We start from the raw sequence: 22,556 nt of genomic DNA on the forward strand, positions 1-22,556 counted from the left end.
GCTCTTCCTCTTCCCACCGAATTTTCACATTTCTCTCCGCCTCCTCCGCTCTCATTACACAATTAAATAAATAAATTAAAAAAATATATTAATATATTATATATATTTTTGAAAGAAAATCGAAAATCTCATATTTTTAAATTCTCAATAATTCCCCTCTCCTTCTCTCTCACATGCTCGCTCGCTCCCTCCCAGTCCCAGTTCAGAACTCGAGATCTCTCTCTCTCTCGGGTTGAGGAGAAATTTTTTCGTAGGCCGGGGTGAACAAGCCCTAGATGCTACTTCGGAGTACTGTATAAAGGGGAAGCAAAAGAAGAAGGTGGAGATTGGATTTCAGTGTTTGCAGCTGTTCGTCGATTTCTTCGTCTTACTCTGGATCTGCTATTTCGCTTTTCCTACTCTGATTGTTTTTGTGCACGTTCTGATGATTGTCTCTGTTCGCTCGAGCATTCGCGCCCCCCCGAGGTTTCGATCGAAATGCGGCTGACGACGTGGTGCTGAGACGAGGAAATTGAGGACGACGAGTACGAGGAATTCTGTGTTTTTCAAAGGCCGGAAAGATGTCGGGTCCAAGGGTTTCGGATCCGAGCAAATTGCATCTGAAGAGGGAGCTTACTCAAATCAAGAAAGCTGCTCGGGTTTTGCGTGATCCGGGCACGAGTTCCTCGTGGAAATCCCCTCTTAATTCGTCGAGATCCATTGCTGCGGCGGCGGTGGCAGAACGACCGGCGAGAAGGAATGGCGGGAGTTCAAGGCACAACGGTAATGCCCAGTTGGGTTCTCTGTTCCAGGCTCGAGCAGAAAGTAGCCGGAGCATTGGGAACGGGAAGGAGAAGAGGGTATTCTTGTACAACTGGAAGATGCATAAATCTTCCAGCGAGAAGAGCGGATTGGCTAAGAATGGCGAGGATGAGGATGGTAACGATGGGTCCTCCTGGATCCAAGGCAGTGTTGATGACGATGACGATGATGCTGTGAGTGACGCGAGGAACTGTGGGGACTCGAAGAGTGATTCGTATTTGGGAGAGACCCGATCGGCTTCGATGATTTTCAGGTGTAGAGACACGAACCTAGTGTCGCCGGGCGTGTCGAAGATCAGAAAAAGCGGCGTTAGCAAGAAGGGTAGGAAGAACTCGACCCATTTGGATTTTTTGTCTAAATACCAATCGAAAGAAGCAGTTCTCGACAGAAAATCTGCGAATGCTAGGAGATTGCCTAGTAGCCGACATGCTGCATTAATTTTAGGTGTAGGGAGAGATGATTCTGCTGAATTGTCGGACGATACGGAGGATTATTGCAATTCAGAGGATCTGCGGAAGATTACAGGGGCTTCTCCCTTGCTTTTGAAGCTCAAGCACAAGAACTGGTCTCGTTCTTCCACCAAGTTCTTGAAAACAAGTGGGAAAGACGATTCTTCTTATACTTCCAATAGGACACCAGCCTTGTCGACTAGTTCTTACAACATGTACGCTGCCCGTAATCCCAGCACCATTGGATCTTGGGATGGCACTACGACTTCGCTGAACGATGGTGATGATGAGTTAGACGATAATTTGGATTTGCCAGGGCAACAAGGTTGTGGGATACCTTGTTATTGGACAAAGAGGACTGCGAAACATAGAGGTGGATGTAGAAGTTGCTGTTCCCCGTCTTTGTCGGATACTTTGAGAAGGACAGGAAGCAGCATTTTATGTGGGAGCCAGTCCGTGTATCGTAGGCATAGACATTCATCCGGAAGCTACAATAAACACAAAATTGCTTCAAGAAGTGAACAGGGTGTTTTGCCTTTGCTCACTTATGGCGCTGAAGGTAGAGGGGGTTCATCCATAGGAACTGGGCGTAGTGACGATGAGCTCTCAACCAATTTTGGAGAGCTTGATTTAGAGGCTCAAAGTAGATTAGACGGGCGAAGGTGGTCTACCAGCTGTAGGAGTCAGGATGGTTTGGAGGTTACACCTGTAAATGGAGATGTAGAAGAAGAAAGCACACCCGAAAATATCAGGAGCTTGAGCCAAAAGTACAAACCCATGTTCTTTGATGAATTGATCGGGCAGACTATAGTGGTTCAATCGCTAATGAATGCCATCAAAAGAGGTAGGATTGCCCCTGTTTATCTTTTCCAGGGTCCTAGGGGAACTGGGAAAACATCAACTGCAAGAATCTTTGCAGCCGCTCTAAATTGTGTGGCAACTGAAGAATCAAAGCCTTGTGGATACTGCAAAGAATGTACCGATTTCATCTTGGGGAAAAGCAAGGATTTTTGGGAACTCAATGGTACAAATAAAAAGGGAGCTGATAAAGTTAGGTACCTTTTGAAAAACATGTTAACCAGACTTCCACTGGATTCCTCGAGATACAAGGTTTTTGTGGTTGATGAGTGTCATTTACTGCCATCTAAGACATGGCTATCTTTTCTCAAGTTTCTCGAGAACCCTCCGCAAAGGGTCGTCTTCCTATTTGTAACAACGGATCTCGACAATGTCCCCCGTACCATACAGTCAAGGTGCCAGAAGTACCTCTTCAACAAACTCAAAGATGCTGACATTGTAGCAAGACTAAGGAAGATTGCTTCGAATGAAAATCTTGACGTAGAACCTCAGGCATTGGACCTGATTGCTCTAAATGCAGATGGTTCACTTCGGGATGCGGAAACGATGCTGGAGCAGTTGAGCTTGCTGGGAAAACAAATCACTGCCTCCCTTGTAAATGAGCTAGTAAGTACTGTTTCGCATTTCCCTAGAATGAAAACAATTAAGATCGGGTAATGTAAATATGCTCATATTGTTTAAGCAGGTGGGTGTTGTTTCAGACGATAAATTGCTGGAACTATTGGAATTAGCAATGTCATCTGACACGGCTGAGACTGTGAAGCGAGCTAGAGAATTGCTGGACCTCGGGGCCGACCCAATAGTCTTGATGTCTCAACTGGCCAGTCTTATCATGGACATCATTGCTGGAACGTACAAGGTTGTCGATGAAAAATACAGCAACGCTTTCTTTGATGGACAGAACTGTGAGTTTCTTGCACTTCAAACCAGTATTTCCATCTAGATTTTTTGTTTTTGCTGATGCTAGCGCAGTGATATATACATATATAGTTGTTATGTAGTTTCATTTGCACAAGAATGTTAATTCTGCAAATATGATCTCCTAGTATGTTGAGACAACACCAAGAACTATTTTTTGGGTTTGTCCTCTCGAATCAACACCTTTAGTCTTCTTGTGAGAGGAATGTACCATATAGAATGAATTGAATAGTTTTGTTTAACTAGGTTTTATTTTCTCATTGTTGGCAAATCTCGCTCTTCTTCCACAGTGACTGAAGCAGATTTGGAGAGATTAAAGCATGCTCTGAAACTTCTTTCTGAAGCCGAGAAGCAGCTTAGGGTTGCTAATGATCGTTCAACGTGGTTCACTGCAACTTTGCTGCAGCTTGGGTCTATGCCTTCTCCAGGCACCACCCGTACAGGTAGCAGTAGAAGGCAAAGCTCTAGGACAACTGAAGATGAGCCATCAAGCATCTCAAGGGAAGTTATTGCTTACAAGCAGAGATTAGGGCTTCAATTTCGGAAATCAGCATCTCCTGTTTCCATTATAAAAGCAGGAGATGGAGCCCAAGACGTGAAATTTTCCTCCGAGGTTGACAATGGCTATAAATCCTCATCCTCAAGCCAGATTGCAGAGAGTGATGCCTCCATTGCCTCGCATGAAAATAGCACGGCCAGCACTACTATGCTTACCTGCAGAAGTTCAGAGAAACTAAATGATATCTGGATAAAATGTATAGAAAGATGTCATTCCAAGACACTGAGACAGCTGCTATACTCTCATGGGAAACTATTGTCAATCAGTGAAGTTGAAGGTAAGCCTCTCTTCATCATTCTTTTTTTTTTTGCTATAAATCTCATATTATGAAGGATTATCAAGTGATTTGTCAACTATGATACCGTTTGCAGGTATTCTAGTTGCTTATATTGCGTTTGGAGAAAGCGATATTAAACTGAGAGCTGAACGGTTTCTGAGCAGCATCACAAACTCGATTGAAATGGTATTAAGGCGGAATGTAGAAGTCAGGATTATCCTCTTACCTGAAACAGAGTTACTCATTTCCTATCAGACTAGAAAGATGGCCATGACCAACAAGGACAGAGATCAAAATGTAGCAAGTGGTTCAAATGCTGAATCACCCGGCTTGTCAGATCCTGAAGTTGGCACTGGCGAAGAAAGCAGCCAGGGGATCCCGATGCAGAGGATAGAATCCATCATCCGTGAACAGCGGTTGGAAACTGCGTGGTTACAGGCTACAGAGAAAGGCACACCTGGATCATTGGGAAGATTAAAACCCGAAAAGAATCAGGTTCTACCCCAGGAAGACACCTACCGACAACATAATAACACGGGTTCTGTGATTTCATCTGGACCGAACTCTCAGCACTGGATGGACGAACTAAGCAATGGGGTGAAGATGCTGAAAATTGATGGTGGGGGTGGCGAGTTACGAGGCAATCAGACCGGTAAAAGGGCAGAGCATTACCCTCTTTCCCCGAGCTTACTCCACGACACCAACTTCACAAACAACAAAGACAACCTGTAAGTCATTGCGCTTTTTATAACATTCTTGATTCAGGCAAAAACCATATATAAGGAACCCGATGAAAAAACCTCGTTAACGAATGTTCGTTGTCGTTTTTTTTATAGAGGGTATGAATCAGGACCGGGGGGCGGAGGCTGCAGTATGCTTTTCTGTTGGAACACACACAAGACTCATAGAAGAAGCAAGGTAGAGGTGGTTCATCGATGCTTATTTTTTTTTCTTGTGTTCCGGTGGCACGGGAAGCAAAACTCGTGTCGGATGATGATTTGGATGTGTCTGAAACAGGGGAAGGGGACGCCTGTAGGATCTCGGAGAGGCAAAAAGCGGCGATTCTCTTTGTTCGGTGGATGTGTCAAGCCAAGGAAAGCTGAGAGCAAGTTCAGAAGATGAAGTAAATCACAGTGTCATGGAGAAACATTTTAAGGTCATATATATATATACACATATTATTTAAAATTAATATAATCATCTCTCTCCCACGTAATTCTTCTTTCTATTTGATATTTTTCATGGATTCTATGGGATGTGAGGGCCACAAAAATATATTGAATGCAGCACAAGAAGACGGCTTTTCTTTTCATATATCCAAAATATGATCAGAGTGGTCTTGCATGCTTCTTTTACTTTTACAAGTTTAGAATTCGATACATAACATAATAATGCCATTGGTTGGAATCAAATTAATCTTCTGTCCACCGTACAAGTTTAGACCGGTTCCTCCTCCGCATAACCGGTTTTCCGGGTTTGTCCCTCCGGTTGTGTCATAAAACCGGATTGTCGAACTCGGTCACCCACCCATCTGATTACAATTTACAACAGTACTTTTAATAATGATACAAATAATAAGTGAAATTTAGAGTAAATCGTCGGCATTGTACGTACATGATATATATCTTCCTGTCTGTTAATCATAAATATCAAGAAAGAACAGCCATTGCAATTGTTAAATATGGACAATTAAAGATTGCAGATGATGTATAGGGTAAAAATGTCACGTTTGCTGATATATTTCCATTTTTTGTACAATGTTTACAGAAAGTTTCAGAGGACAATGGACACTGCATAAATAATTCAAGAACGCATTTTAAAAATCAGCTAAAAAAGAAAAAGTGTAGGATTATTTTCTTAATAGTAAAAGATAGGAAAAATGCCAAAAAAACACGGTACTTTACAATTTTGACAAAAAAACCACTCAATTTTTTATTTTACCAAATAAATATTAAACTTTTTAAATTTGACAAAATAAATACTTTAACTCTTCTACGATTGTCAAAATAAACAAAATAAATGGCGTGATTCAATGAGATGCAAACACATCAGATTATTTTATTTAGTTTTTTTTACAATCGAAAAAAATTCATGTATTTTTTTTGGATCACTAAAAAAGTTCAGTATTTTTTGGATAATCGCAGAAAAGTTTATGTATTTTTTGTATCGTTTAAAAAATTCAGTATTTTTTTAGATTCGTTTAAAAAATTTAATGTTTATCCGATAAAAATTAAAGTTCGTTGGTTTTTTTTAGGTTTTCCCTAAAAATATCACTATCTTTCAAAATCTGTCTGTATCCTCTCATATAAGAGGGGACTTGTCTATGCTTACGAGAAGAACATCCACAAAAAAAAAAACACCATGAAGATCTCTGCAACTGCAATATCAGTCGCTCTGTTTCTCCTTGTCGCTTCCTCCGGCTTCGTCAGCCCGAGACCGGTCGGAGTACCGTCGGATCCAGCCATGGATCCTCCCCCGTCTCCTAAGAAAGGCGTACGTCCGCCGACATTTCCGACCGAACCGTTTCCTCCTACGCCGAAAGGGTATCGCACGATGATCCGGGCATGCCCCTCCGGTTGTGTAATAAGGCCGGGTTGTCCAATCCAACCGGGTTGTCGAGTTCCATCTCCCCCGAAGTCCGTCAACTAAGATCTCCTCCGGTGATGTGCCGTTGTGTTTCATCATTTGACAATGCTGTGTATGTACGGCTACATGCCACCGTCGTTGTACCCTCGGTTTTATTTTCTATTCTGAATAAAGAATGTGAATTCCAGTTACATGGAGCAATAAATGTTTTGTGTTTACATGCGAGAGTTCACCGGGATGATTTCTTTAGACATTTCAGACATAACACATCCATGCAATACATGGTGTGTTTGTTTTTTGTAATACCTAAGTTCATCGATTTGGCCCGATTACATCTATCAGAAGACGGTACAATCCATGTGAATGCCCGTCTCTAAACGAAGACTCGAACCTAGATTGAAAAATAATTTTATTCCTTTTCTTACCGATCGAGTCACACTGCATTGGTGGATTCTTTATATAAAACGTAAAAAGTTTGATTTATTTTGTGAATTATAAAAAATGCGAGAGACGTGTCAATGCATCCAAAATATGAGTATGAATTAACATATATATATATATATTATATATACATGAATTATGATGGTCTGAATCTAATATATATATACCCAGTGCCTTTATTCAACATACATATAGAATAAACAATGGATAATTTATCAATATCAACATGCAGGCCATTTCAAACATTTTGAAGTTGGTTTAGTAGCAAATCCCACATAATTAAATTCAGATTGCGTTAAAAAAAACAAAAAAAAAAGTTAACTGCTAATCAAATTTATAACCATTTTAATTATAATCAATTTTAAAAAAGCAATTATACTTTTTTTTTATAAAATTGTGAGGTCCGAAATTTGGGACTGTGCAAAAGTACCAAGACCACTCTTATTGCAACAATATCTTAATAATAATACAAGTAATAAGTGAAATTATAATAATTTGTCAATATTGTAAGTACAGGATATACATATTCTCAACACCCAGATTTTTTCCTATAAATATACAGAAAAAAAAAATATTCAATGCAATTTTCAAATACAGGGGACTAAAGATCGCAGATATGTTGTAAACGGTAGAAAACGTCACACTTCATGATACGTTGCCATTTGTTCTCCAATATCTACGGAAAAAAATTAGAGAACATTGCATAAATAATTCAAGAACACATGGAAAAATAAGCCAAAGATGAAATGTACACGATTATTTACCTTTTTTTTTTTTTAATAATCCAAGCTCTTCCAAAATGGAGATTCGAATTTGAGTTTGGAAAAGAACAATTTATTCGTCCTTATCCGATGAACCACTCAATCTTTGTCTTGTTACCCATCTTTCAAAATTTGTCTCTATCCTCTCATATATATATTACCAAAAAAAAAAAAAAAAGAGGGGGAGAGAGCAGTCACTTCACTTGCTCCATAAAAGGGGACTTGTCTTTGCTTACGAGAAGAACATCCCAACAAAAAAAAAAAACACCATGAAGATCTCTGCAACTGCAATATCAGTCGCTCTGATTCTCCTTGTCGCTTCCTCCGGCTTCGTCAGCCCGAGACCGGTCGGAGTACCGTCGGATCCAGCCACGGATCCTCCCCCATATCCTAAGAAAGGCGTACGTCCGCCGACATTCCCGACCGAACCGTTTCCTCCTCCGCCAAACCGGTATCCCACCGCCTGTGTACTATTACCGGGTAAACCACCAGATGAACGGGATTGCCAAATTCCTCCGCATCTGGTGAATTAAGATCTCCTCGGATGATGCCGCCTGCTTTGGTCCATCTGATCTTATAAGCTCTGTGTTTCATATGACGATGCTACGTACGGTCATATGTACTTTCGGCTTTTTATTTTCCATCCTATTATAAATAAAACAATGGGAATCCCAGTCATATGAAGCTGTGAAATCTTTAGTGTTTGACATAACACACATCCATGGCATGCAATGCACCGGCCACGTTAGAATTTTGACATTTTTCTAAAGAAAATATATGAAACATACAAGTTTTTCATTTATTTCGGAATTTATAAAAATGTGAGAGACGTGCCAATTCATCCAAATTCGAGTATAGACTAACCAAAACATATATATATAATATACCAATGTATTATTTATCACATATCAATATCCAGGTCATTTCAACCATTTTCAAGTCGGTTTCGAAGGAAATACCACATAATTAAGTTTCCTTTTATTTTAAAAAATATTGATTTTTCACTTCTCACCATTCAATTTCAACGCAAATTAAATAAAGTTATAATTCATATTTAAAAATTATGTTATAATACAAAATCGATTTAAGTTTCAAAGTTAATAAAGTTTGTTTCTTTTCAAAGTTAAAATCTTATCATTTTCTTATGTATTATAGTAATCAAGGTTGAGGACTTTCCCCAATTTAAAATTATGCTGTGCCTCTCTTTAAATTAATGTAATTAATAGCTTTATTTTCTATAAGTTCCATATGGGCCCTAATAAGCCCATAGGAATTGAGATAATGGGCTTTCCAAATTACATAAAGGAATCACCGCAAGTGTCTTCCCGAATCGGATCTCTCTCGAGGAGGAGAAGAACGAATACGGACGCAGCAAAATCGGTGATCGGAGAAAATGGCGAAACCGTTGGGGCCCACCGGGGAGTTTTTCCGGCGAAGGGATGAGTGGAGGAAGCATCCGATGCTCTCTAACCAGATGAGGCATGCCCTTCCGGGGCTCGGCCTCGGCATCGCCGCCTTCTGCGTCTTCCTTGTCGGCGAGCAGATCTACAGCCAGATTTCGTCGCCTACTCTGTCATCCCATCACCACCAAAAACAGCACGCGTAGAAGAATTCTTTCTTCTTCGACCAGGTAATTGGTTGCCGATAATCTTTGTGGAAAATTTTGTGGCTTCTCGTGTTATTCGTTTGTTTGGAATACATATGAAGGGTTTTTAGGGACCTTTTTCGAATTTATTTGATTCAATTCGTCTATATTCTGGTGGATTCTGAATCTGGTGAACATTTTGACTAATTCAAATTTCAAGCTGAAAAAGGCCTTTTATAAATCGCGTGGTGGAATTGAATTTCTGTGATTCTATTTCATGTGAGACAGTAGTGATGAACCTCGTGGGTGTAACCATATATTGGCTGTATAATCATGGGCTTTCTGTCATACATATAAAAAAAAGATTTTTTTTTATGCTTACCGTTGATGGATACTGGAAGGATCTTTTCACCGTTCAAACATGTGAAGTTTGTAGATAATGTTGTAAAATGTTACTTCAGTGTAGGTAATGATGAACGGACATGTGAATATATGAGGTTCATTACAGATATTGCTCAAGTTTTGTACCCTTTACAATGTTAGTTCTGGTTAAGATTATAGGCAATTTTGTCTTGTCTTGATCGAAAACTTCCTTTGCATCAGTTGGTTCCTACATGATCCTGTCTCGCTTGACTAAGCAAAGTGGAACAGTCACTTGAAGGAAGTATTGTTTAGATCAAGTTACAGAATGTTGCTTGATTTCAATGCTTTTACCTGTTTGCAAACCCAGAAGTTTGTAAAGTTAGTTCCAGGTATACTAGCTTTACCGGTATGCGGGTATTTTGGTAACGTATCGGATTTTAGATTGATTGTGAATACTGGGACAAGTTCAGTACCTCTTTTCCAGCCAAGTAAATCTGTTCTTTACAATGGCTGATCGGTGGAAAGATCATTGCTGAAGAATAACTTTACCAGTATCTTCATTGTTGCCTTGTTTGTCCTTTGTTCTGAGCTTCAAGTTGATGATATGAGTGTGATTCTGAAGGGAAGGGAATGAAGTTGGTCTTGGTGGCAGATGAATGCATTTATGGGCAGAAGATAAAGGTGACTGGTGAGAGCTTCTCAGTTCCAAACTTCTTGGATTCATCGGAATAAAAGTTGATGATTGGATACAGAGATTTGGATTTTCTGCCAAAAAGTTTAAAACTTGTGTGGCAATTTTTAGTGTTTTTAATCTGCCTTTCCTTGTCCTTGTAAGATTACTCCGTGGTTAAGTTGTCTTTCCCAATAAGGTCCTTTCTCCTGTCCAGAGATTCTACAAAGACTAGAGAATTAGAGATGACGATTCCGGTTATCTTAATTGAAACCGACACGGTTTAAACATAATAATATCTTATTCGATATTAAAATCGAGTGGTTATAAATAAATATTCGAATATGGGATTGAATATACAAATAGTAATAAAGAATTTAATAAAAATAATAATGATTAATTGAATCGGTTAAAAATTCTTTTGGAAAGAGGTATTTTTATGGATAAAGGGTTAAATATAAATTGAATTTGAACAAAAATCGAACGGAATGGAATTTAGGTTATAGTTTTTTTTTAAAATTTAAAATAATCAAGATGAATTCGAACGGAAATGCGAAATAGTCAGGTTCAGGTACACTCCAGTAATGACGGTTATGGCCCAATTACGGCCCATAGTGTAGTCCAGTTTCACTGTGGGCCGTGATAAATTTTTATTTTTACTGTTTCCAAATATAAATCTACAAAATTGTAAAAAAGAAGTTGACAGGCGAAGCATAATAATATTTACGTAATTTGCCTTAAAAAACGTAGTCTTGTCATTTTACTGTTAAGATTTTTTTCAATTTATTCGAAATATGGACTGAATGATGCATCATTGCCGTATATTCAGAATAATAATATATAAATATATGTTTTGTCTTGTAGTTTATGGAAGTGTATAATAATATAAAGGTACGGATTGTATTTTCTTACACGCTACGTCCATTCCTCTGCCATATTATAATTGTACCTTCAGAATACAAATATAAATATCTACAGAAATAAAGGTAAAAAAACATATATGAGGAAATTTCTTAGATCAGTCAAATTGATTTGCGCGTAAAAACCATTATAGAATATGAAGAAAAAAAAACTTACAAAAAAGTGTCTCGATGTTCGGGAAAATAATTTAAATAAAATAGTCGCCCTTAGTTTTTAAATTTTATTTCATCGGACATTATATAAAATGAAAATAAAGGCAACAAGGAGATGTATGAATTGGATCGGAGTTGTTGTTGTTACAACATAAACGAATAGTTAAAGATAAACGAAAATATCTCTTTGTGTTTTATTTATCTATTTCCAAGTTCCAATGTATTTTATTAAACGGTTCAATTTTGCCATTAATTTTGTTAGAACATTAATGGGTCTTTTTTGTTTTTTTAAATATTTCATGGGATCACTCAAAGGCAAGCTTTTGCTTTTTTTAATTTGCGGGGGGCAGCTTCTATTGCACATTTGTCTCTTTTGTTTTGTTTCTTCATCTAGTAACTATAATCATTTGCCTTCCATATATTTAATAAATAATTAGATGCACATACCATTCAAATGTATATTATCTATACACACAAATGTGTATATATATATATATCATATCCCCACCACATACATTTTTATATAGCATACAGTTAAAAACTTGATTTCTAGATTTATATATGTTGTAGAAACTAAAATTAAATGTTTTTTTTTTCGTTGTCTAATTCATTAACTAATGAGCCACAGTCAATACATGTTTTGAATAGTTTAATATTTACGTGTATTTTTTTTCTTAAGCTCGCATTTTGTTTTTAATAACGAATTATAATATTTTATCTAAAAACTGAATGGAGTCCAAAATACAAATGAAATTTAATTAGAGAAAAAAACTCATCCAAGCAATCTAAGGTTATAATGTTATGAATGCGAAATAAATTTATTTTGGTAAATAAAAATTATTTGAAGTGAATATATGAGGATAATAGTTTTCAGTCAACTTGTCGGTGATGGAGATGAGAATATTAAGAAGATAAAACAAAATGTCTTTAGTTTTAGATAACATAGCAAAAATATTCCCCACTACACTTGCATGTGCGTGTGTGTGTATATATATATATACTTATCTCATCATGAAATATTTTTTTCCGTTTTTATTCTCCTTTTTAATAAAAAAAAATAGATTTCTATATAGTTAAAGCAAATTAATGGGCTTATGAGCTGTTCCATGGTCCTGGATTCTCATATATGTGTATATATATATATATATGTTCGCGTGTATATTATTACATATCTCTATCGATATGAATATGCGATTACTACAAGAAAATCATGTGTTACAGATTTTATCGTTGGAGTTATATAGCAAGATTGACCATTTTTTCAATATATAATTAGAAAAACAACCTATGTACGTGATTTTTTTGGGATAAAAAACCTCAATATCACAACCAAAGAATATCTAAAAAGTAATATAAACAATCAATAAAGCATGCATCTCTCGGGGAAAAATCAGAATACTAAATTTTTATTTAAAAAAAGAAAGATGAGAATGAGGAGATTCAAAGCAAGGTTCTCTAGCATTTTAAGATAACTTTTTTCTTCTTCTAATGTATGTTTTTATCAAAATACATTACCGATCATGAAGTCGGAGGTGCTCGTGGGGCATGCAGCAGACGACCATGGCCAACAAAACCCTAGCTAGTGTCATTTATATAGTTTTAAAGATGTGCTTACACGCTACACACACACGCCTTAGGGTTCTTTGAACTCTTTGTGATCCTATTGTTAAATCTTCAGTGGCTTTCCGTGTTTATAATAATCACATTATAATTAATTGTCGGAGACTTCAAAAAATCAATTTAGTTTCAGTACAATTTAATTATTATTATTATTGTAATTATTATTGGGGTGGGGTGGTGGGGGCATTTGAATCTCATGCCAAAAGGGGATTTTAATAAAGAAGAAAGAGGGCGTTGGAGTTGGTGCCTTCGGACACATTTCTAAGGCTGACCGCGAATGTTCCCAACGGCTCTCCCCTTTCCTCTTCTCCCTTCCGTTTTATTTGTCCACGTCATCTTTTTTTTCTAAATAAAAATCTAGATGTATTTTTACAAAATTAAAAAAAAAAGTTTCAAACTTACAGAGAATATAATAAGAAACAAACTGAAATGAAAATATTTAATCGTACTTTCTGACGTGATTTATATTTTTTAAAAAATATTTTTATTGTATGGTGGATTCATATATATATAATTGTCGTCTCATATATAATGGGATCGTCGATCCAATTCATACAACTTATCTTCATAACTGATTACATAACGTAGTGTTTTAAATGCACAAAGTTCAAAATATTAAATATTCGATTACTCATGAGAACGAGTTAAATTGGGAATGGTGTGTGGGGAAAGCAAGAGCACGTGAAACTAATGTGAAACCCTGAAAATGTTTTCTATCAAAGAAGAAATGGGATGATGGGTCTTACCTAAAACCACATAGCAGAAGAAAAAAAAACGCATTATATATAATAATTATGCATATTATTATAATTCATTAATTTTATGCAAAAAGAGTGCTTTTTCAATATCATGGCATTTATATATAAACATGTGCGGTTTGTGGTTGTGTCTGTTGGTACAAAGCACTGCTAACTTATGTCTGCCTATAAAGATGATGGTTGAGGATTTGTCTGATTTTGGGGATAAAATGTTACATATATAGTCGTTTAAAATCCATAACCATTTTGGATATCAGATTAATCATGCGGATAGCTTTTAATTTAGACTATTAATTTGGGTTTAAAATGTTGCACATTTGGTTTAATTATATATATATTCAATTAATTAAACGGAAACGAATTATTGGACCTGCATGTTACGAAAAGCCCTTCTCCAAGATTAATGAATATACACACGCACATGAAGAAAAAAACACGAAAAGGGGTAAGAATATGAGTGCAAATTTAGCAAGAATCATATCTATATGCATTCGGGCGTATGATCTTGTGACGAAAAAAAAAAGATATATCAATTGCACGATATATTATCTATGTTATAAAAATAATGTCATATATTACATAATATTATAATTGCTTGTAAAAACAGTTTCGTAAACGTAGTTTAAATTTGGTAACCCACTAGCAACGATTAGCTAGTTCTTGGACCGTAATCCATTATTAGAAGCGTTCAAGATCGAAAATGATTTGCTAATATGTTGACCTAAAGCGTACAAAACAATGTCATAATTCTTGGTAAATAAATCTAACCATCATTATTATAAGAGATAATAATGGTCACGAGCTTTCTGATTTAGGAAAAGACAATTGCAAATGATGTTACCATAATTAATTTCCTCCTAACCAAATCTAAAATGGATTAATTATTTCAACGTTGGCGCCAAAAAGTGATACATTGTCACTTCGTCTGCATGCGTAATCTTGATTTGATGATAATAGGGAATGATTAGAATCTTAAGATAGTGAACATCTAAAGTATAAAACTATGCGCAAGCTTGGTGACAAGATTGCTGTTAGGAAGTTGGTATAATAAAAGGATATATTTTTACGAGCGACAAATAATTTATTTATTATTATATCATTTACTTCTTTTTAAAACACAAAAGCTTTTACTTGATTATATATAAATAAATGGAAGTTGAATAAAAAAAATACAAAATAATTCAATTGACTGATTTCGCACGCTTGGCGCCAGGAGAATATATATATATATATATAGTATGTTATGTCATTTCAGTGTATTTTATGCAAAAGATTTTGTATTTGTCACTGATCAAGCTAGGATATTGCTCTATCTACATGATTATTACTCTAAATTCGAATATGGATTCGATAGAAAACCCCAAAAACATGTCATATAAACAAAGTTATGAATTTCAAATATAACTTAAAAAAATAATAAATTATTGATCATTCATCACTGATGTTAAAAATTTCTATATGAAATTTCATTTCGATTTCTTCAACTATTTAATTAATTTAATTTAATTCTCGTCATTAGTCTTTTGTAAAAAAAAAAACTTCCTTTTACGGAATAAAATTTCCTCTTCCCAATCCCAAAAAATAAAAATACTGTAAGAATTTTGTGGTGTTTTTCATCTCCTAACAACAGTAAATAGCAGCCTTTTTTATAAAAAATAAAATCACAATTTTTTAAAAAGAAAATTCAGAAGGGTAACCAGTGATTACAAAGGACACGAACATCTAGAAAATTGTGATGAATTTTGGACCATCAACCTAACGTCATTTATTCTCGTGGACCCTTTAGTTTCATTTACCTTGAATATATTTTATATATTTTAAAATTTTAAATATTGTCTCAAGTTTTTTTCGGCTCAGTTTACATATCGTAATACATAATCTCCGAGTCTTCAAGAATCCTGTAAATGATTTATATATGTATATTATTTCATAAAATAAAAAATAAAAAAAATATTTGATGGACGTTTGATAGAATTTTCTGAAGAATTGGTGAGATTTTTTATTACCAAATTAAAAAAGGAAAATAAAGGAGAGAAAAAAGCTGGCAAATTGGAAAGAATTACCATAAGAAGAGACAACAGAATAGAAACAAGGAAATAAATAAATAAATAAAAAGGGGTAAGTACTGTAGAATAAAGCCCACCGGGATAATAAAAGAATAAAGCGAAAACATATACTTTTTAGATTTTATTTCGTGACTATGGACCGTAATTTCAATAACATTCTAGAAATATAAAGTTATGTTATACATTACTGGTTTATTTCCTCCTTTTTTTGTCCAGAAATAATTTTATAAAAAAATGCATAAAAAACATTTCTTTGAAAGAAAGAATAAATTGTTTTTAATTTTGTAACATTATTATAAAATACTGTTTTCCAAGCCTTCCAAGAAGAAACATGATTAGCATTACTCTCAGTGGTAAGACTGAAATGTTAAGCAAGATACTCCATTTACCACAGCTTCCTATTCTTAGCCAAATGAAATAATTATGTTTTTACTTTTACCCTTTGACCATCCTCCTTTAAATGACAAAATTGCCCTTACAGGTTCTTGTATAGATCCCACCCAGTGATCATCAAAACTAGCGAGGGTATATTTAGGGCTTCTTAAAAATATAATTTGTCAAATTAAGAGTAACTACAGTAATCGAAATTTAGTAGGACCGTATTATAATTATAGCTTATATTCGTAAAATAATATAATATTTATGCATACCATGACAACCATATGATAGTATTTAATGTTCGAGGGTTTTCTCTCTGTGATTTTGCCTTGAAGCAGCTAATTAATGTAGTTAGTATTTTGTTTTATTTTTTACTGTATATCTGAATGTTTTCTCCCATGCAAAATATGAAAATATTTTACGTATCAATATGCACACCTTTTTTTTTTTTTTGCTGAGGCCATCATGACATGAATATTGTAATAGTCATTTAGTTTCTTCTAAAATATTTATATCCCATTTTTCTTCGAACTTCAATGACCAATCTTTTACATTGCGGCTAAAATTTTGAATAAAATTTATATATTTTTATACATTCTGATTTCAATTTCTATAATATAATATATAAAATTTGTTGCAATCTATAAGGTAGAAAAAAAAATTGTTTTGAATATTATTACCTTCTGTTCGTCACCCTGCCTCAGTACTCTTCCCACTACTCTGACACATCTCTCTTTCTCTCTCTATACAAGTGAAAATGGAGTAAAATTGATGGCTGATAGTGCAAGCAAAGCAATCACTCAGCCCTTTTTCTTCTTCTTTCTTCCCCTAATGCTTCATATGACTCGTATTCTTTTGTTGAATATGATATGTTTTGTTATGTATTTTCTTTTGGATGAAGGGCTAATGTAATGTCTTGTAATATATACGTGCAACACATAATTATCTTAATTAGTATTTTATGTTTGACAAATGCCCTGTATATAAACTGAAATGTCAGTATATATATATACAATCAATATAATACTGTTGAGTAAATGCTTTGATAAGGAGACAATGGGTTCTCATGTCTGCCCATATTCTAAAGAAGTTTAAATTTTTGTGTATAATGAAATAGGTAAGCTAATGATTATAAGTGGATTTTGAGCACTAGTGCACTGATATTTAAATACTGTTTCTCTTTGTCCGCAGAGGAAAAAAAAGAGAATCTGCCTTTGTAGGACTCTCTCTCTCTTGCCTTTTGCTTCACACACTACTAATACTCTAAGCCCTTGGTTTAGGCGGTGCCTTCACTTGCAAAACCCACCCCCAACTCTCTCTCTCGTCTTCTTTCATTTGGTTAAGCCCAAGTTGTTAAAGCCTCTTCCGCTCTCCCAAAACCCTGTGATTTCAGATGATACAGTAGAAAACTGGTGTTGGTTGGAGAGATTTACTGGTTCTGGCTTATGTAGAAGCCATACCCAAGGAAAGTGTTGGTCTTTGAAAGTAATTTAAGAGAGAGTTTGCTGCTTTTCGTCGCCAAGGTATGCTCTTCACTTCTAATCCTGAAACCTCTCTCTCTCTCTCTCTCTCCCTGTACAGTCTGATCAGTTTCTCGTCAGATTTCCATGGAATATGAGATGGGTATTCGACTAAGAGTTGGTTCTTGACGACCCATTTCTTGGTTTGTCTCGTTGATCATCATCATCATTCTCTCACTTGAACTGAAACAGTAGAGACTTCTTTTGAAGTGGGTATGTCAGCTTTTGCTGGAACAAGTTTGCAAGGAGGGTTTTGCTTTTGGTATTATTCTCTTTGTTCTCTTCTTTTGGGCTTTTCGAATTTAGGGTTTTTCCTTGGGTGAACAACAGAAATTATTTAAATGGGTTTCTTGAGTCGCTTCTAAATAAACCTCCCGAGGTTTTAATCAAGAAAGCAACAACCTTAGATCTGTTGTCTTTAATTGTCTTTTACACTCTCTCCTGTTGTCTTGTTTTGTTCTCTTCTTGATTAGTCTCTTTCGGTCTCCAAACCAAGAAACACTTGGAGAAACAAAACAAAAAAAATCCTAAGAAGAAATTGAATCTGAGGAATTTGCAATTTTGCAGAAAACCCAAGAATGGAAATTTCAAGCCAAGAAGATCATGAAATGCCCATCCCAATAAACAGCACATATGGTGGTGGGCACGGCCACATGATCCATCATCACCACCATGACCATGCTGCTCCTCCAACTCACAACCCACAAATCCCGTCCAATGGTAACAACGGGCATGGCAATTACGAGCATCATCATCGTGATCAGGAGGACAACCCTCACAACCATCATCATCATCAACAACAACATGTTGGGGGCTACAACATCATCAGCAGCAAGAAGCAACAAGGAGTGAAGTACAAGGAGTGTCTGAAAAACCATGCAGCCGCCATGGGAGGCAATGCGACAGATGGGTGTGGAGAGTTCATGCCAAGTGGTGAAGAAGGCTCCATTGAAGCTCTCACTTGCTCCGCCTGCAACTGCCATAGAAACTTCCACAGGAAAGAGGTTGAAGGAGAAGCAATCCCATTTCCCGCTCACTACCACCACCACCACCTCCAGCAGCCATCGCAACCTCGGAAGCTCATGCTCACTCACCACAAGATCAGGTCAGCAGTACCACATCAGATGATCATGCCGTACATGTCGACGTACATGCCGCCAAACTCAGAGTCTGATGACCAGATGGAGGAAGACGGCGGCGGAGTTTTTCCGGCGAGGCCAGCTCCGCCGTACAACAACCAGAAGAAGAGATTCAGGACAAAATTCACTCAAGAACAGAAGGAGAAGATGCTGAATTTCGCGGAGAGAGTTGGCTGGAAGATTCAGAGGCAAGAGGAGTCTGTCGTTCAGCAGTTCTGCCAGGAGGTTGGCGTCAAGAGAAGAGTCCTCAAGGTTTGGATGCATAACAACAAGCACAATCTTGCCAAGAAGAACAGCTCCGACAATAACGACAACATCGTCAACAATCTCAACCTGTCCGGTGGTAGTAACGACAATAACCCCACCGGAAATCTTGCTTCAAATGCTTGATCAGATCATGACGTCATTAAGCACCTTAATCATTGTTAGTTAGCTTTTAATCAAGAAGGTGTCTAGGGTTTTTAATTACGCCTTAGTTTGTTTGTTTGTATACGTGGTTATGCTATCTATAAACCCCTTTCGGCGATCTGATCAATGCCTTGGGATTTTCAGTGTTGTTAATTTCTGTGATCCTCTTTTTTTTTTTTTGCTGTCTTGTAATTTTCAATCTAATGATAAAAAGTGGGTTTTTTTTTGAAGTGATATAAAATTAACTTATTGTAATAAATGAATCACTTCTTTTGGTATGTAAGAAAAGTTACTTTGGAATGCCATTTTAAAATCATTAGACTTTGCACTTCCATGATCATTGTGTTGCAGAATTTGCATGGAAGAAAAAGTCTTTTTGAAGCTACTCATTTCTCGCCAAACCAAATACAATAAATACAACGCCAACAACTTTATCAAATTTTGTGACCGCCCACAATATATATATTTCGCTAACCAAAATTTATATATATATATATATGACGTCCCTTGAAATTTAGTGGACGCATATTCATTTGTAGAAAACTTTCACAGCGACAATGCAGAATGAGCAAGAAACAGAGATACGAAGCTGTTCAAATACCACGAAATTGAATGTTCCAGGTCTCATGATTGGAACCGGTCGGACTCCAGTTTGGATTGGCCGATGTCGAGTTCTCGGGTTCGGGTAGGAAAACTCGCCGGAGATTCTCGCCGTCAGGAGATAGAATTCTCGGCTACAGAGGCGGAAGACGGGAGGAACGGCGGAGATGCGATAAAAGCGGTGAAGTGATTTATTTTTCAGGGGGAGTTAATGTAACTTGCGATTCACAAGTCACATCCTATAATGTGTGACGACGCATAAGGTTGAGTAAATACTTGGTTGGTGTTACAAGTGAACTCATTTATTAACCTCTTCTTCTCCGTCTTATTGGACGTGTTTGTGTTTTTTTTATTGGTATTTTATGATATATTTTTGTCTTGTCATGATTTGTCCAATGTGATATCGGATAAGATTATTATTATTATTATTATTATTATCGGTTTGATCGCATAGCTTACTAATGCGTACCATACAGAATTTAAGATGTTTGTTTTATGACCTTCACGTGTTTCATCCATTATGTAGATTTTACATTATAATTTTCATGCATCGATCTCATGTGTTTATAATTATTGCATTCATCAACCTCCCTCCACCACATTCCTTTTGTTTTTTTTTTCTCGTCTTTCGTGGGGATTTTTGGGTTTTCTCTAAAATTTTCCTGTGCTTGTAGGGTCCCCTAAGCTTAATTAGCAGTACTTAGCCGTAATTAGACAATTTCCGGTGTATACAACCATATGAATTTCATGACTTTTTTTTTTCTCTATAAAACATCACCCATGAAAAAAAAATAAAAATAAAAAATCTTAAATAGAGAGAGTGATTTTCGCCAGCTACTGTTCTGATGTTCCTTACAAGGGTTGTTGATTTGGAGTGATTAAGGAGGGGGACCTTTCCCCGATTTCGCAAATCCCACAAACTCCTTCCTCACACGAGCAATCTCTCACGTGACAGTCCGATTTAAAAAAAAAATTCCCTGTATCATCGATCCAAAGATGTCATGAAAAACCATATAATAACAAGTATTAGTTACTTGTTAGCACATAAAATGACTATCCATTGCACGTTTGACGAGGAGAACGGAGAGAAATCTTCGCTGATTGGTATAATGTAGGGATCGACATAAATGTTGCATTAAATAGGATAATAAATTAGGAAATGTGATATTCAGAGCCAATATTTAATATGTTTTTTTTTTCCTTCGTAAGGTCCCTCATGTTCCTACTCTACGTCTGTGTTCAGGATCGAAGTCGGATTCCTGAGAAAATAAATGCGTATGATTTAACGTTGCATACGATGTAAAATGCATGCTTGAATCCCACAAGAGGTTTAATGAACGAATGAAACAGAAAAGCATTCAAGTCTATATATAAAGCCGAGATATGCCTAAGAGAATCAGAAAAAGAGTTACCTGAATCCAAAACTACGGCGGTTCAAGTTCGGAGTTCCGTTGCTGTGAAAATCGGGTGGACATAAGGATCGTCAAGCATTTTGCTTCATTGCTGGACTCTCGTTCTGAACGTAAACCACGTGAAAAATCGGTAAGGATCATGATGGCATCGACGATCGGTACAATGGCGGATATGCTGAATGGATACCCATGCATTGATGAATGAAACGGAACTGATGAAAACCGGGTTCCATGCCTCAAAATGGCAGTGCTTCTAACTACTAAGCTAACACTGGACAAGAAGGAATGACACTGCAGATGCTAGCCTAGACAGATAGACAAGAATGCGATCGTGTGGATGAGAACAAACACGACACAATCTCCTGTATAAACAAGGCGGTTAATGTTCAATACTTTTCACAGAGAGCACAAGAAAATCGGTGAAATGGGGATTAATTAGTTTTTTTCTAGATAGATTCAACAAGCTAGTTGGATTGAACTTTGGATTTGGAAGAACAGAAATACATATGTTCTCAATGTCTGCAAGATGACAAATATGTTGTGGTGGTGTATGTATGCGAATCTGCTACACCTACAATGGTTGTCCTACAGGGTTTGCCAGAGAAAAACAAGAATCTAAGGAAACTGGAGATGCAGGGTTTGGTTTCTGTGGATGTTGCCCTAAGCTTCTGAAGAATTTCATCAACTTCCCAATCTAACATGTTTTATTCCAATGCTCTTTCAATCTTATAGATGTCAGAAAACATGAAAGAACACGGTTCCTGGTCACCAAATTACATGCCCCATCACTGTTCTAAGATCGAGATGCAGATTCCAAAATCTGGGTATAGTTTGCAACAGTGCCGAATAGAATTCCAGCAAAATGTAAACCTAATCCACGATCTCATAAAAAAAATTGGCGCACGAGCCGAAATCGATGCCAATGAAAACTTTCACAGCGACAATGCAGAATGAGCAAGAAACAGAGATACGAAGCTGTTCAAATACCACGAAATTGAATGTTCCAGGTCTCATGATTGGAACCGGTCGGACTCCAGTTTGGATTGGCCGATGTCGAGTTCTCGGGTTCGGGTAGGAAAACTCGCCGGAGATTCTCGCCGTCAGGAGATAGAATTCTCGGCTACAGAGGCGGAAGACGGGAGGAACGGCGGAGATGCGATAAAAGCGGTGAAGTGATTTATTTTTCAGTAAATCACGTGTTAATCAAGTGTTTACCGTACTTAATCACGATTAATAAGGTGAAAGATCAAAATAAAACATTTTTTAGCCACGGCTAACCATTTTTAACCATTTTGTTCACTTTATAAAATTTTA

The 22,556-nt window shown here is 36.5% G+C and overlaps 3 protein-coding genes and 1 long non-coding RNA gene across 6 annotated transcripts; 3 read left to right on the plus strand and 1 right to left on the minus strand.

Annotated features, from left to right (window-relative positions):
• Positions 1-159: 159 nt before the first annotated feature.
• LOC104805130 (protein STICHEL) lies at positions 160-5,176 on the plus strand. Of its 2 annotated transcripts, none has more exons than XM_010529561.1 (6): positions 160-2,714; positions 2,794-3,013; positions 3,317-3,862; positions 3,957-4,590; positions 4,699-4,786; positions 4,880-5,176. In XM_010529561.1, the coding sequence occupies exons 1-6, from the start codon at positions 561-563 to the stop codon at positions 4,982-4,984; spliced, it is 3,747 nt and encodes a 1,248-aa protein (XP_010527863.1). In that variant the 5' UTR covers positions 160-560; the 3' UTR covers positions 4,985-5,176. The 2 variants fall into 2 exon arrangements, with proteins under 2 accessions (XP_010527863.1, XP_010527864.1); XM_010529562.1 differs by having other exon boundaries at positions 4,699-4,780.
• Positions 5,177-8,971: 3,795 nt separating this feature from the next.
• LOC104805131 (NADH dehydrogenase [ubiquinone] 1 beta subcomplex subunit 3-B-like) lies at positions 8,972-10,482 on the plus strand. Of its 2 annotated transcripts, none has more exons than XM_019201536.1 (2): positions 8,972-9,280; positions 9,839-10,214. In XM_019201536.1, exon 1 carries the CDS (start codon positions 9,044-9,046, stop codon positions 9,254-9,256), a length of 213 nt encoding a protein of 70 aa, XP_019057081.1. In that variant the 5' UTR covers positions 8,972-9,043; the 3' UTR covers positions 9,257-9,280; positions 9,839-10,214. The 2 variants fall into 2 exon arrangements, with proteins under 2 accessions (XP_019057081.1, XP_019057080.1); XM_019201535.1 differs by lacking the exon at positions 9,839-10,214 and adding an exon at positions 10,221-10,482 and having other exon boundaries at positions 8,977-9,280.
• A 6,860-nt stretch (positions 10,483-17,342) lies between these two features.
• Positions 17,343-19,460, plus strand: LOC104805132 (zinc-finger homeodomain protein 4). Its single transcript, XM_010529563.2, has 2 exons — positions 17,343-17,686; positions 18,251-19,460. Exon 2 carries the CDS (start codon positions 18,262-18,264, stop codon positions 19,210-19,212), a length of 951 nt encoding a protein of 316 aa, XP_010527865.1. The 5' UTR covers positions 17,343-17,686; positions 18,251-18,261; the 3' UTR covers positions 19,213-19,460.
• Positions 19,461-20,834: 1,374 nt separating this feature from the next.
• On the minus strand, positions 20,835-22,411 carry LOC104805134. The gene is made up of 3 exons (XR_770440.2): positions 22,230-22,411; positions 21,243-21,346; positions 20,835-21,089 (listed from the first exon to the last, which is right to left on the minus strand). It is a non-coding gene; the product is annotated as an uncharacterized LOC104805134 (long non-coding RNA).
• Between the last annotated feature and the right edge of the window lie 145 nt (positions 22,412-22,556).

This window comes from Tarenaya hassleriana, unplaced genomic scaffold (assembly GCF_000463585.1).
Source record: "Tarenaya hassleriana unplaced genomic scaffold, ASM46358v1 Cleome11, whole genome shotgun sequence".
NCBI classification, from domain to species: domain Eukaryota; kingdom Viridiplantae; phylum Streptophyta; class Magnoliopsida; order Brassicales; family Cleomaceae; genus Tarenaya; species Tarenaya hassleriana.

Coding starts and splice junctions, on each gene's coding strand:
- LOC104805130 (XM_010529561.1), top strand. CDS start 561: ATGTCGGGTCCAAGGGTTTCGGATCCGAGCAAATTGCATCTGAAGAGG. Junction 3,014..3,316: donor TTTCTTTGATGGACAGAACT/GTGAGTTTCTTG, acceptor CTTCTTCCACAG/TGACTGAAGCAGATTTGGAG. Junction 4,591..4,698: donor ACAAACAACAAAGACAACCT/GTAAGTCATTGC, acceptor TTTTTTTTATAG/AGGGTATGAATCAGGACCGG.
- LOC104805131 (XM_019201536.1), top strand. CDS start 9,044: ATGGCGAAACCGTTGGGGCCCACCGGGGAGTTTTTCCGGCGAAGGGAT.
- LOC104805132 (XM_010529563.2), top strand. CDS start 18,262: ATGGAAATTTCAAGCCAAGAAGATCATGAAATGCCCATCCCAATAAAC.